General features: G+C 35.7%; 1 protein-coding gene across 1 annotated transcript in view; it reads left to right on the forward strand.

Moving 5' to 3' along the window:
* The first annotated feature begins 5,454 nt into the window (after positions 1-5,454).
* Positions 5,455-16,565, forward strand: part of LOC147069798 (dynein axonemal heavy chain 1-like) — a 112,427-nt gene continuing 101,316 nt past the window's right edge. Inside the window, exons 1-9 of the mRNA XM_085950347.1 lie at positions 5,455-5,656; positions 8,219-8,382; positions 10,265-10,372; positions 10,497-10,619; positions 13,242-13,387; positions 13,963-14,122; positions 14,285-14,439; positions 14,929-15,073; positions 16,261-16,390. Coding sequence (XP_085806473.1) covers positions 5,455-5,656; positions 8,219-8,382; positions 10,265-10,372; positions 10,497-10,619; positions 13,242-13,387; positions 13,963-14,122; positions 14,285-14,439; positions 14,929-15,073; positions 16,261-16,390 — 1,333 coding nt within the window. The remainder of the gene's footprint in view (positions 5,657-8,218; positions 8,383-10,264; positions 10,373-10,496; positions 10,620-13,241; positions 13,388-13,962; positions 14,123-14,284; positions 14,440-14,928; positions 15,074-16,260; positions 16,391-16,565) is intronic.

Consider the following 16,565-nt stretch of genomic DNA (forward strand, 5'->3'; position numbering starts at 1 on the left):
TTTATTATAATAGTTATGTTTGTACTTCCTATATCTACAGATTTTTCATGTTTCTCAATTGACTTATCTTTCGATAATATGTTTTTTGAAAATCGTTATATTGTATCAATAGTTTTTTTGGTACAAGTCGGCTTTGGTGAAGCCAGGCGGGAAACGACAGCCGATTTTGGCAAAATTCATGAATTCAAGAGTGAAAACCTAATCTAATAACACCATCATGTACTTCAGGTCCTATACCTATAGTTAAATATAAATATTTGATGGCCCAAACATCGTCACCTAATCTTTAGTTACCGGCTTAAAGGGTAATAAGATTATGAACCCTGCTACTAATTCGTAGAGCTCAATACAAAATTGATTTTTATTTTGTTAAAATGTTTAAATATTATTTTACAACTTTGTAAAGGACATAATTCGTGGGTCGGGATGTGAAGTCAGATAAGTCACAAATTGTCATTTTGAGATATAGCAAAAACAAAGTTCAAAAAATTCCCCACATTCCCCTAATTATAGTTATGTTTTTTTATGAGTAACAAATCAAAGTACATGTAATTGGCTTTCAATTATTTGTCCTAGAAGTATTCTAACTATTTTGTTTCATTAAAACTTAATTGGTTTAAAAAAAAGGGAATTAACTTATCTGGATTTGCGCAAAAAATGAGTGACTTACCTTACTACGCACAAAGTGAAATTATTATCTTTCCATTGTAAATCTGACTAATATTAGCAATAAAACACACATTTTATACATAAATCTTATTGGTTTATTGAACAAAATATATTAATTTAAAATTAGTAGTAAAAAGACACACAAACGTGAATATTATAAAGTTTTATCGTTATCATTAAACTTCAGTATGGATTTCTTCAATGGTATCAGTTTAAATATCCCTGACTGCCTCAGATGTCTCAAGTGACTCATAAAATTCTTTATAATACGGTGAAATGTATGGAAGTAAGTTTATCAAATCTTTCGTCTTTTCTCGTCATATATACCTATGAAATTTGTTAAAATGCTGTCGTCTCGTCGAGATTTCTTTTAAATTTCACTATTCCCGGTTCATGATTGTTGGATTGAAGCCACTTAATATCTCTCCAAACAAACTAATTCCCACCTGTGTCTATTTTCTGAGTTGCAATGGTCCTTTTAATCGATCCGAGTAGTTAAAAAAATCTGCACGAATCATTTCAGTGACTTTAAAAGGATTTTTCTTTGCAGCCTCGCACATTAATTTGGCCCAATCATGAGGTTGTTCGATCATTCCACCAAATGTCTTTTTCTTCTTCTCAATTATGCGATGGTCACTATCGCACTCCATATTATTATGTGTGTGGCCAGCAATGACATTATTAATGGACGACGCACTCAATACAGTAACTAGCAAGTAAATTCGCATGTATAGGTAGACGTCACGCAATTTCCATTATGCGATATCACGCATCGGGAATTTATAGCAATATGACCTTTATTGTAATGGCGTTAGAGCAGTGTTTCTAATGTCAATGTTCATTTCAGCGAACCCGTTCGAACCGAACCATTCGGCAGACCCAACAAAAAGCATCAGGAATTTATAGCAATATCACCTTTATTGTAATGGCGTTAGAACAGATTATGCCATTCGGCAGTCCCGACAAAAAAGTGAGTGTCATTTTCTTTTCCAGATGATTCGTCCATATTAATGTCATTGGTGGCCAGGGACTAAAAATTTGTGTTCAATTTTGTTTAAAGTCTAAGAATGTTTCACTCTTATCATGCTTAATATTATCATGTATCCCCTCGGTCAAGTATTTGAACAGGCATGAAGCGATATCGTTAGCTTCTCTATTAACAAGAGCCTCATGCCATACATAGCAATATCCCTGGTTATTATCACAATCATGCACTGTCAAATTTAACGTCCATAGCTGTCGTTTGTAAATAGCCAGGAAACTTTCAACAACATTACTGGTGTGGGCAGACATTGCTGCATGTTAAATGTTACAATTTGGCAAGAGGGATCTTACAAGCTGTACTCTTTATCACAACTCTTAGCTGAATATGCAAAGTCAGCATCGTCATGATGCTCTTTCAATTCCTCGCGATTTTTATTTCTTTCCTCATCATCAGTGGAATTCTTAATTTGTATATTAAGGGGGGACATGCTCAGCGTAGGTCAAAATGGAGATTTTGTTCTATTTTCAAAGCATGATCCTGGACATACCTTAAACGTTGTAGATAATCTATTTATATAATTTTGAAGCCTTATTATCCTTTATATTTATTTTAAACATTTGATGACTGCATAAAGTATTTTTATTACATAAAATAGTATTCTTTTAAACCTCTCGCTCTAATGTTTTAGAATATAGTCATATTTCAGTACATAAATGTGCAGCGGTGTTAAGATTTTTTACATTTATTAATTTTTAAACGCATTTATAAAACCATCAGTATAATTTATATCGACATTATTATAGTGAAATATTTACGATAAAAAATTATATTGATAATCTCTGTGATCCCAAATTTGACAAGAATTAGGCATTTTATTATAAAAAAAATGGGCAAGATTAACACATTTGAAGATAATTCTAAAGATACTAATTATAAGCTATGTCTTTGACCATTCAAGTGTGATAAATATCCTACGAATAATGATTGCTTTATAATAATTATTGACCTAAGAATAAGGTAGTGTTTTTTTGAAATACGCCATTTCTTTTAGTATTCCCCAGTGGTTAAGCTACAACATACGGCCGTAGCCATAAATTGACAAAATATAATTGAAGTAGGGAGTAAAATGATGTTAACGCGCGTGTTTGAACATGTACCGTTTAAAAAAAAAAAAAAAAACGGTTAGGTACATGTTTATTATAATATGACTATTTTACTTACGTTCTGTTGTTAGTTTTTTTTTTAAATTTCTCAAAATATCTTTAAAAATACATTAGATTCACAAAAATCAACACTGAGTAGGTATGACGTTTGAAGGTACTTATGAGTAGTAAAATGTTGACTTATCTGACTACTCATGTGACTTAACTGTGTACACACCCCGTAAAATGAAGAATATGTTTTGACTGAAAATGCATCTCGCCAATGGTGAGACTTACGACCTACCTACACACAACGAAAGATTTTTTTTTTTAGTATATTGGCATTCATATCTCATTTTTGCTGTTTTGTGACTTACCTGACTACACATCCCGACCCACGAATTATAAGTTAGAATAAGATTGCAAATATTAAATAATTTATAAGTCGGGAAACAAGCACTCGCAACGCCGCAAAATCATAGATCACTCGGCACAGATCGGTGGATGGTTATTACAGGTATAATTCTTACATGGATAGGTACTTGGGAAACGGGCCTAAATACCTACGCCTTTTATTTTAGTAAAATCACTTGTCAACTCCCGCCATAAGAGATTTATCGTGACTTTATCACAAGGATTGTCATTTATATGCCGTTAAATAATTAATTAAAAATAAAGTATTAATAGTAGATTTAATTTTATGGCTTCAGTACATCCACCCACTTATGCACGATACATTTTATTAAACTCCTAGTCCCTCAGACATCCAAAAAAATTCAAATCAACTCCGATTGGTGAAATTGATAAGCCAAAAAACTATATGGGGTAATTTCTCAAACGAAAAAATCCCATCCAAATTGATCCAAGCAGACGACGATTCAATCAAAAGAGATAATCTATAAAGAGGCGATGCCGAAGCCCGCCAGGATCAGACCCGTTTGAGATTTTGACACATGAGGTCGCTATTTGTCTTTTTTCACTTGCAAATCGATTGAAGACTAGAACCACGAAAATCAATTATTTTATTTTTAAATAACCCAACACCTACGCAAACCTCGCTGCGCTAGATTTACTTACGTTTTTACTAACTTCTTGTGCGGTAGATTGCTCCCATTGCTATACAAGTGCCTTTTTAAAGGTGTAACTACAGCGGTGACAGCGTGACCCCAAATCACATAATCAAACAATATTGTAATTACGAATATTCTCATCTATAAAACATTTAATAACATTTCATCTCTGCTTCCAGTGCACAGTTTACCCACATCACAAACCGTCTGCTGACCCATAGGCAAACAATAGAAATACTGCACGTCGTAACAGGTAGTCGGCCGACTAGCCTGCACTGCGGGTCGACACATTTGGGGGCCGGCTTACGCTCTGTACGTGCGCTCGAGTTATCGCGTGCCAACTCATTCTAGCCCAGACCGCTAATGAGGACACCCTCAATATCATCTCCCAGGATATGGAGACGGAATTTGCAGAACTCCGAATTCCCTTTTAAGTGGCAGCGAGTCACTGCAAAGGCCCCGAAACGGCCACTTTCGATTTCTCCTACATTTGTTCCAACAGCAAACAAATTTAAGGCATTAAACCCGGAGGAAATACTCCCAACTGCCCCACCAAAACTCCATCCCTCTTCTTCGCGAAACCCGAGTTCCTCCTGTCATTCTCTCAGTAATGGGAGAAAATCATTAGACGGTAATAGATCATCTTAATACCTTCCACCCAAATTAAAGGTCCAAACTACTCCATGCAAACGGAATCAGTAGCTGCGCACAAGTTGCTAGTAAATAGTCTACGGGATTCTGGAACCGTGTTTCATACCTTTACCCTTGCAGAGGATAGGACCTGCAAGGTAGTTATAAAAGGGCTTCTCAGCCTAGAACCGAGAGAGATCTCGGGAGGACCTCAGAGCGAAAGGCTTTGAGGTAATATCAGTCTCTTTAATGAGATCCAGAAATCCGACTCCCACCGGAAATCCCCTCTTCCTGGTGCAGATGCCCCTGGCTCCGACATGCAGTATATGTCGAATAAGGTCTGGGAAATCTGTCATGTTAATGTATCTCTGGAGAAATTCAGGGGCAAATCAAACAATGAACCCACTCAGTGCTATAGATGCCAACAGTTCAGTCATTCGGCTCACAACTGCAATAGAGACGCAAGATGCGTCAAATGTATGGATGCACATGCATCCAAGGAATGCCTCCCGCCCTAAGGGTAGTGCCATAGGCTCCCCAGGAGTCAAGTGCTGAAACTGGCGAGGACCACCCAGCCAATTTCAGGCAATGCCCTAAGCGTATTGCCTACGCTAAGGCAATAGCAGCTCGAAGAGCAGCCTCAGCGACTCCTAAGACCAAATCTACACCGCACAAATCAGCCTCCCGAGCGGCAGATCCCCTAACACGGCAGCTCTCACAGGACCGCAAACATCTGCTTTCGCCAGTCAAGCCCTCACAGTTGACCATCCCTTCAACACTGGTGGAAGCACTGAATTCGCTCTTTCACAGAGAGGATGGTGTCACCATAGATGACATTCCAGCCATACTAGAATGTATCAAATTGACGCGCTCTATTCGAGCAGAGCCTATCCTGTTCATGGAAGAAAGGCTTGACAGAGCTGAATCTCTGCTTAATAAATGCGGCATGTTGCCCTAAATGGCTAACACGCGCCCATTAAAAATAATCTCCTGGAACGCCTGCAGCATTGTTCAGCGCGATAAGCGACCGGAGTTGACTGATCTACTCCGTGTGCTAGACGATGACATTGCTTTAATTCAGGAGACATTTAAACCAAAAGACCGTTTCTCCGTTCCCGGTTTTGACTGCTATCGTGAAGACCGCCCTCTCCCAGCGAAGGGTGGGGGGTGTCATGATACTAGTCAATTAAGATTTAAAACATGCTCACATCCCAATTAAGCCTCTCATTGGATTTTAAGCCACGGCAGTTGAAGTAAATTTAAATGGACGCCTACATGCCATAGTTTCGGTATTTGGGCATGCCAAAGAGAAAATGACCGAGGTAGAGGTGTTGAACTCACTGAGACTATCCTCACAGCGAGAAGTCGCTATATTCCGAAATATATAGAAGAAAAAAAGATATGCCAAACCCTGCGAACTGCACACTGGCGCTGTACGCAGATGACACAGCCATCCTTTCCACCAGCTGCCAGACTGACATTTCGCTTAGGAACTGAGAAAAGGGCACTCTAACTGATTATTTCAGTCACTGGAGACTTAAAGTTAACGCTTAGAAGACGGCGGCTATTCTCTTCTCGCGCAGCCAAAAATCCTATTAAGGAAAAATTACTGTTTGTGATATACCCTGTTCATTCAGTAACACTGAAATATCTCGGGGTATACCTACACCATAGGTTAAACTGGACACCTCACCTATTAGAAGCCAGACGAAAAGCCTTTATGGCGATGGGGATTCTTAGACCCATCTTCAACCGTAGAAGTTGTCTCTCAGAAGAAAAAAAAAAGGTATTAAATAGTGTGGTCAATGGCGGCTGGTCCTTTGGGTCAAATGGTCAATGACCCTCCAAAAATAAATATCTTACAATCTATGTAGGTACAATGTCTTATAATTATCGGCTAACTCGTCAACTCGGGACGCACGCTAACTCAGCTAACTGTGTGTATAAAATTCAAACAAAAGGAATCACGATCGGTCGCTGTATAGTGTATACCTCGGGTCATTTCAGAATGTGCCGGGTTAAACTATTTCTAAATATTTTTCTTTCTCTCTCATTTTTCATATGTCAGACGGAGTGAAGCACAAAGCCTTTTGTTTTCTTCATATTATTTTGTCGCCGCATTAGGCGTCATTTGGGTCATTGCCAAAAATGAAAGAGAGGTATATTTTCAATGTGTCAAAATGAAACAGGTATAAAACGTCGTACTGATAGCCCCGCGATCATGTTTTGTTCTGTGTAAACCTTTTTATACTTATTTGTTAAAGGTTCCTATTGTTGTCTGAAATTTTCATATGTGATGTCAATGTTTGTATGCAGTTAAGTTTAAATCCAACCTTAGAGTAATACGCATCGACTGCATTCATTGTGTTAAACCATTGTATACAAGTTACCGATTGAAATGTAATCTACTATATTAATCATAAAAGTTACCTTCTAATAAAATCAGTGGAAATATAAAAAGTGTTTAATATATATAAATGATCCCGCCGTTCCATAACAGTACCTACACAACACTTTTTCTGACATTGACAGTTTAATAAAAAATGAAGCTAAAAAGCTACAGAATTTTTATTAAATGTGTTTGATGTGAAAATAGACATTTTTGTTGAAGGGTAAGTAGGTACCTATCTATTACAATATCTAGCACTTCTTTTATAATGTATAAAAACACAATTTGCAAGTATACAACGAAAAGGCAAGTTAAAATAATATAATTATTTAAAATTGACCCACAAAATTTTCGAGCCTAGGGCCGCCAATGAGTGTGGTTATTAAACCAACCATGCTGTGTGCATCCTCAATTTGGACTACTGACATCACCAAATCCAATTTAAATGTGCTGCAAACAATAGACAACAGATGCCTGTGAATCGTCTACGAACTCAAGCCTCACTATAGCATCAAACACATCAATGCAAAACACGATGGAATCAACATTGCCGAAACCATAACTAAATACAGAGAGACCTTCTTGAATAGGCGATCTCTTTCTGCAAAATGCCATCTCCCGTGATGTGTACCCCCAGGTACTTGAAGCTCTCGATGTTTTGTCCGACGCTAATCAGAGGGAAATCTGGATCAGGACAGGTGGTATTACACAAAAAGATGAGTAGCAGCCGATAATTATAATACTACACTTCGGCAATATTGTTCTGTTGAAAAATCCTGTAAAATTTGCATAAAACTGTTTACTCGAGTAAGTAATCACAATCAACATGAAAAATGGCAGCCATTGCGTGAGTAAAAAAATCAAAATGACAACTGAGCGGTGTTAATGTTTGTTAAGTTTACCGACTTAACAGTGCTTGTTGTGTTTGTAAAATAATTTGAAATGTCATAACATAACATAATATAGACTACCTATTTCTATCTATAGTCCAAATTATTTGCTTGATACGGATATTTTTCCATGACGAATGATAAATAAAATTATCACAAATCATTCATAGTATTGTGTTGTCGTTAAATAAAATTTGACTGATGAAGTATTCATTAATAATTGTATTTTGGATAATAAATTACATTTCAATAGGTAGATAGGTCAATTTTTGAATGCTATATTCTAGAAAGTAAAACAAAAGAACTTTTTGAAAATTTTCTTTATAATTTTAATGATTATGTTTTTGACAGCAAGCTGATTATTTATCACAAATATAATATAATTCAATTCAATAAAATATTGTAAAGAATATAATAATTAAACATGAAACGTCACAAAATAGGCGTTCCCCAACAAAATTCATTGAACATCAAATACACAGAGGAGTATGGAAAGCGAGGATTCTATTCTGAACTTGTATCACAATTCACGGAAGATGAAGACAAAGTTAAGGACAGAGAGAAGGCCATTATAAGGAAAAGAATTAGTTATAGCCTTTTTCTTATGGTAAGTTTGTTGGTTATCATGATATTAAAATATCCATTTGCTATTCAAAAAGTACTAGGTTCAAATCCAGATCTTTTCGTAATCAAAGTGTCACATTTTTTTTAATAAACTATTTCTTTTATTCATCGAATATTTAAAAATTATCGGTACATATGCCGCAGATGCCCGCATAAGCTTTTATAATTTTTTTTATGAAAACAGTTTACTTTTTTCTGTCGGTGCAGATGCTTTTCGATCCAATAATTATTGTTAATTTAAAATTCGAAATTTTCATACATTTCGATACAACATTACAATGACATTATTAATGGAAAACGCACTCAATACAGTAGCTAGCAAGTAAATTCGCGCATAGCGACATTCGCACATGTTTAGGTAGACGTCACGCAATTTACATTATGCGATATCATGCATCGGGAATTTATAGCAAAATGACCTTTATTGTAATGGTGTTAGAACAGTGTTTCTAGTGTCAATGTTCATTTTAGCGAACCCGTTCGAACCGAACCATTCGGCAAACCCGACAAAAAGCATCGGGAATTTATAGCAATGTCACCTTTATTGTAATGGCGTTAGAACAGATTATGCCATTCGGCAGACCCGACAAAAAAGTGAGTGTCATTTTTTTTTCCAGATGCTTCGTCATTATCACACACTAAGATTATAATAGGTTATATTAGGTTGGGGTAGGTTACGTTAGGTTAGGTTAGGTTTGGTTTTGGTCTAAAAAGAAAGTTATAAAAGCTCCAAATATTTACCAAATTATCAGCAAGTGCAAGTACATCATATAAACAAATAATTGGATTACTCCGTGATGTCAGTTAGTAATTAAGGCATTTAATTGTTACCTACCTTGATTTAATCGATAGCCAACATTAGAACCCAATTCGATAAACATTTCATACTAATTAAAAAAATTGTTGTGATTAACTAGTTTGCCCGTAGTTATTATCAGTGGCGAAGGGTGGAGGTAGGCTGTGGAAATCCGACATAAATAGCACACTCTAAACTTGTCACTTATACGTGTATTTTGTTTCTTATGCGTGTCGGGTTGACCAGATAAGTGAGATAAACACACATCATAAATTAGCTTTAATAGTAAAAAAAGTCGCCTGTGGCGCTATTATACTTCATGGCCATGAACATTTTCAATTACTTATATAATTGTGAAATATATATTTTGATTATTATGTGTCAATACTCGACAGCTCCATTATTGAAGTAGATGTATTAAAAATCGCCAATAATTCACTGTATAAGTACCCTTAATTTGAACTAAAACACAATTTGAAAAACGTTAATGCTCATACTGCCTTTAATCTTAGCGGTAGGTAGGGGCCCCCCAAATATCCTAGCCTGAGGGCCCGCTTCAGGATGTGGGGACCATGGTGTAGGTACACCGAGTGCAATAGACAAAAAACCGTTAACGAGAAATTAGGCTGTGAAGAAGAAAAAGAGCTTATAGGACTAATTTACATTCTCCTCCTTGGGCCCCCCCCCAATATTAAATCCTGGGTGCGCCACTGCATTAAATCATACATAATTTTAGATATTTTATAGATTAAAGATTTTTTTTTAATCTTTTATGGTTTTGTTTAGGCAGGGCTTAATCAAATTTTAAAAACCGTCTGTACATTGTAGTCTTGAAAACAAATAAGTATGACTGATAAAGTTTAGTGTCCACTATTTATGTCGAATCTCTACAGCCTACCTCTACTCTTCGCCACTGATGCATTACGTAATGTGTAAAGATATTTCAATGTGCCAACGTGTCACTATTAATTGAATCACACTAAAAATTTTAAAATTGTAGTCCAAACTCTTTGCTCATTAATATAACTTATTTGTTTCTTTATGTCAATAACACTTTGTTATCTTATAGACTCGTGGAAGGCTTACGCCATATCTACCGATTTTGAAACCACCAGCAGATGAACATCGGCTTTTAGCAACCGGGCGATGGCGGATCTATGATAATGAACAAAGAACGGTAAATATTTTGACTCCATTGTAGGAAGATCTGTTAAATAAATGTATTTTTTATACAACAAGACAAAAAATGATACATCATTATGTTTATTTTAAAGTGTTGTCAGTAAATATTCTTTGTCCAGAAATTTCCCGTGGAAACATTCTTCCCTAAGCGGCAACTGATGCACGCAGTTTCCCCCAAAACGGCACCGAGATCGGTGATGATTGAAAGAATGGGACGAGAATTCACTTCATACAACTTAAAAGTAAGTCTTTAAAAAAATATAATACTTCCACATTGTTTTATATTTTATGAGAACACGGATTAAATTAGTATTAATTGTCATCTTGTATGTAGTGAAATTTGATTTGAATAGCTCTATTAATTAATACTTATAATAATTACTGTGAATAATTTATTCTTGGTGGAAATATTGGCATTTTTGTCCACAAACGGTAAGAACCTATCACACAAAAACAGTGTGCAGGAATGGTAAAAGACATTGTACTAATAGGTGATTAAAATTAAAGACAATACCCAAGGCCTGAACAAAAACGATGCATAAGTGCGAGTGAGAAAGTATTCGGCACCATTATAATCTCTGCGACACGCGCAAGAGTAAAAAAAAAGGTTTACAGATGTGTAGAAGATTTTGTTGTCGGCGTAGCCGCCAAATCTTAGTTTTTTGCTTAACTAAGCGTCGATAATCTGCGAGCGCGTGCTGCTAAAATTGATATTTTTTGTATTAAACATAAAGTCAGTGGTAAATATTTTTAGTTAATTAAGTAGAAAAGATGGTTCTGTGTGCTCTATTAAAATGTGGTAGCCGTACTGATAAGCAAGAAGATGGTATTACGTTTCACAGGTAAGTTGATGTATGTTCGTGATAATTTATTTGTATATTATTATATATTTTAATATCAAATGACCGTGTTTCTTTAAAATAACTTAAATTATGGATATTTTTACCTAATGGATGCATTTTGACCGCTATACTAAATAACGTAAAAAAATAGAAAAATATATTTTAATTCTGAGCATCTAGTGCGAGCACTAGCGAAATGGTCTATGGTCTCGAAAATTTGTATACGAATGCGTTCGCTCGCCCACAAACCAAACGCACGGCACGCAGCTTCATTTAGCATTGCAATGGATGGCGTCTAGCTGTATCTATAGTCTAAGACAATACCTAATATATGATGCAGTGGTGAAGGGTGGAGGTAAGCTGTTAAGATCCAACATAAATAGTGCACACTAAACTTTGTCAGTCAAACGTATTTGTTTTCATTGAACTAAGACTACAATGTGGAGATAGTGTTTGTTAGTTTTTAAAATTCAATTAAACCCTGATTCAAGCCATAGATAATAGTCAAAAAATATTTGTTTATCTATAAAATATCTAAAATTATGCCATTAAACCATACATAATTTTAGATATTTGATAGATAGAAAAATATTTTTTATCGATTATGAGATATTACGTATTCTTAATTCAACGAAAACAAATAAATATTACTGAAAAAGTGTGCATTATTTTTGTCGGATCGCCTATAGTGTATCTAAACTATTATGATTTGGTTTATTCAACGAATAATTCACAAGATTTAAGAATGTATCATTCTAATTATTGAACATACATAATTTTGAAAAACACTTTCTGAGAAAATATATTATAACCAATAAGAAAAATCTTTTTGAAAAAAATAAGCCGGCAGGGAATCGAACCCTGCATCTCTCGGGTTTACGTCCCATCCGCGCATTACCTCTATGCTACGCAGTGACATACTAATTGCGACAAATTTTAACTATTGGCCACTTTTAATACCTACTCATCAGCGCTCTTCTAAATCAAGCTACTTTGGCAATCGACTAATGACTATGACTATGATTAATGACACTATTTATGTTGAATCTTAAAAGGCCCACTTCCACCCCTCGCCACCATATGAGGTAGATAATATATATTTACAGATACCAATAATCTAGTGTCAGGCTAGATTTAGTTTCATTTAGCTAGATTAGTTTCAGGCTGATTTTTCAAGTAATTTCCATCGTATGTACAGTGAATGGACGGTACCTGGATTTTACGTGCTCAGAATTCATGTTTTCTCGCTATTTACATATAGTTTTGGCAATTCTGTTTTATTTTAGAACGTATAATTTCCGGTTTTACATTCTTCTTTCCGTCATTTTATGTCTGAATTATGAATTCATAACTTAATTAGAATTTAAATAATTGCATTCTTATTATAGACACGTTTGCAGTGCCCGTAGCAAAGGTTTATACATTGCGATTGGGTTACATGTAAATTGTATGTAAAACATTTCACCGTGACACAGTTCGCCGTTTCTTATCGGAAAGAGATGACCGTATACTATACGGTCTCCAATTTAATTAGATTCAAATTGAACATTTATTCAATTTACATTACTGATTTTGGCGAAATTCATGAATTTAAGAATGAAAACCTAACCTAACAAATAATCCAGTATATCACCTATTTTCAAAATTTGTTTTTTGCTGGCTTCCTGTAAAGTGTAAACCAGCAAGAATAGTGTTTTATTTAGACATAAATTTTATGTCAGTACTACACGACCGAAAGAGGTTGGACGGTTTTTAATATACGGCGATATATTTCCGATACAACATTTCACGGTGAAGTGTGATACGGCGAACTGATACGTAAAAGTTTCCGGACACGATGCGATTGGTGGTATTATTTTAGCCAATTAAGGGTGAGCGTATTGTCTGATTGGCGATATACAGAACAATGAGAGAAATAACAGCTCCAAGTACCGGGTACAGTGCACATCACGGGGAAATGTAACTTGGCAATTTTGTTAGTCGTATTAAATTAGATAACTGATTGGTGTGACCGGTTTCCAGGAATTACTCGAAGAAAGAAAGATTGAACCGATAATGATGTATCCGGTGAAATGTTTTAAAGGTGAAACGGATATCTTTGACGCCCCTCGAAGGACATATCCACGAATGGATTTGTATTTCTTTGACAACACGGATTATGATTGCAGGTAACAAAAGCCTTTGTGACATTGTCATCATTGTCATTATTATTCAGCAAATTTGGATCATACTGAGGATGGGTTTATAGTCCGAAACACCTATCAATATATCGTCACTGTTCTGGCAGAAGACACTAATTCGAAAAAATGACATATTGAGTTAGTTATACCAAAATGTTCCTTATATCAAACTTTACCGTTTGGAAACCTTCTTAATAAATAAACAGTCATACTTCTTACGATTACTTAATAAACTCACATGATAGACCATTTCAAACATTTTAACAACTTCAAAGTCAAATTACTCAAAACTAGTATTCTTCAGTTAGTGTGTTCTGCCAGAACAGAGACGATATATGGTGTTATATTATTATTAAGCCATGTCCGATCCTAATAAGATTATATGGGCCTCCGCTGGGTGGAGGTTTAGTATCAACATATTTTTGTTTTTACGAGAAATGGACGTTAGCCACTCGCTCAACCTATTATCAATCATCGAGTCATGAAATATAATTGCCGCATATAGACTTATGTTAACACTCAAGCGAAGTATGTAACGAGCTATTTAAAAATTATTATTGAAGGAATCCTGATGAATGGCTGGCTCTTGGTGACGTGGAAGGTTCAAGATGGCCATGTCCAGCTATGGCCTACATACCCATCGTTCCAAATGCGAATGCTGAAGTCGAAATGTGCTCCAAACGGGATTGGATTGACGTCGCAGTGAAGGATTACGACCAATATGTATGTAATTATCTGACTCTGATGTATTAGGTGTAGGCATAGAACCAGTTTCGACCAGGGCTAGTATAATGTGTGTAGAGTGCAGTGTGTATGCACGCTTTTTCTATGGTATGAAATTGTGGACGCGTTTGTGGTTAAGTTGCTGTTTGGTTGTCATTTCAGACTAGGCTGTGGAACGTGCAGAAGTTGGATTCTGCCGGATTGTCATACAATGTACATCGACTGTTTCTATTCTTCAAAGCGGAGGACCCACGCGTCTTCGCAGATCGCATCAAGGCAGCCGTCGACTTGAGGAATGAAGTGGAGAATAGGATAAAGTATTGATTTTATTTGTAGCTTTTATTATATGGCCGATGGGTGTCGGCGACGGCATCGAGATATTCAAACAAAAGCACAATCACAGTACACAAAATCTGTACTAGGTACTCTGTTTTCCAAGACACTAGTAAGAGACATCATGACACTATTTCTAATTCTCCTGGATAAGAAGTCATACAGGGATAGGCGGAAATGAGGAAGCTGTATGATGGTTATACGTCTCAAATAGTGTGGCATGTCATCAACGACTGCCCAATATTAGAAAAAGCTCTCGGAGCTCTGTGTAGACAACTGATCATAGAATTTACCCCTAAATATCTCATGACATACTAAACAACAAAATAACACAAGAACACTACACATGATATTTTTTAATGATATTTAATATCTATGCAATATGTCAAAATAGAGATTGTTCGGAATTATTATTTTTTTCAAATTGTCTTAGGTTCAAATGGAAATAATAGAATTCAAAATTCCCTTTATAGGTATTACCTGTACGTCGATTGCTCTATTCTGAGTGGAATGTCATCGATGCCGCACCACATTCTACAGAAGATTCTGAAGCAGGTCTCGCATCTCGGATTGAAGAGGGACGTCAACAAGCAGTCTCTCATCGCACTGCGTAAAGAAGTAACCAACCGATATTACTTACTTACTAACTTAAGTTGGCGCTATAGACCATTCAGGTCCATGGCCGACTCAACCGACCTCCAGATGTCTCGAGTTCTCTTCCGTGCGGGACAGCTAAATTCACGATTATTCAACAAATACTCTCAGATGAATTTAAAATGGTCAGATGCAAGGGACAGAAGCTCTATTGAGTTGATAAAATCGCAATTACTTGTTCAATTCAACATGATATATTCATGCCTTCATTCCATTCATGTCATTCATTTACTTTCGGCTGTATGGATATTATCCGTGGCTCTATCCGACTGATTTTCTCTTAGGGATGCTTACATACTGTAGCTTAAAATTTAGAAGGGATCTTTATTTAGCTACATATTTTTTCAGGCTTATACGCGGCGTAAATGTGAACTCTGCCATTCTTGGTGGTGTTGGCTTGTGTGTCTCTGATAATTATCAGAGACACACAAGACAACACCAACACAACCTTAGGAATCGAGGGCATCCGTTGTTTGTTCTCCCACGGTTCAGGACTAACCTGCCATTAGTAATGCCAATTGGGAGGGCAATAACCATGTTTAATGAAATCGCTTCGGATATTGATATATTCCACTTACGTGAGGTGAATTTAGGTGGACGTTGTTTTATAAGTTTTTAAGATAGGGTCTATCAAAGTTCACTCTGTGTGCTTCCATCTACTTTTATTTTGTTTCTTATTTTATTTATTTTCTTATTTTATTTCTTATTTTATTACTCATTCTCTGTATTTCTATTTTTAAAAATTATTAACACTTATTTTATGTCATGTCATGAACGCTTTGAATTTATAATTTGTATGTTAAAATAAATAAATTTGATTTGATTTGAATGTGCTGAATGACCGTCTCGACTCGCGAAGCCTAAAACCTTTGCGCATAATATTATTGTCTATACTGCAGCTTTGTCCAAAATAGTTATTTAATAATTAAATAATTAAATAATTTAAAAAAAATATTTCCATGACACTTAATCACAATATAAAGTAAAATAATATAGATTGTTTTTAAAAATAAAATATAAGAAGTATTTAGGAAAATACATAATTTAAACTCATCGTTCAATTTTATATCGTCAGTCAGCTATTAAATTTCATCGATGTACTGTAATGTAACAATAATTTTTATGAAAATAATATAATTTATTTCTTGTAGGTTAAATTGAACTACAGAAAATCAAATATGGATATGAAGTTTCGTCATATCATTGCAAAGAATCCCGTCCAGCTGACCATCATCAAGCCTCCGCCTGTCTATTCTTACACCGAACTAGTGCCAGAAAGGGGTAAGCGACAAATGTCTATGTTCCAATCTGACTTGTTCGTGAGATGTAGTTTTGGTTTGTCAACCTCCAGTAGATCGTAAGGGTTTGCCGCTCAATAATGACTCATTCCAAGAACTGGAGGTGGTTGATTACTCGGTTTATCTTGACTTCTTGGGTCATGCTAACCATACTTTTA

This window comes from Rhyacophila brunnea, unplaced genomic scaffold (assembly GCF_057557595.1).
Source record: "Rhyacophila brunnea isolate RB1 unplaced genomic scaffold, BYU_Rbru_1.0 scaffold_23, whole genome shotgun sequence".
Classification (NCBI taxonomy): Eukaryota; Metazoa; Arthropoda; class Insecta; order Trichoptera; family Rhyacophilidae; genus Rhyacophila; species Rhyacophila brunnea.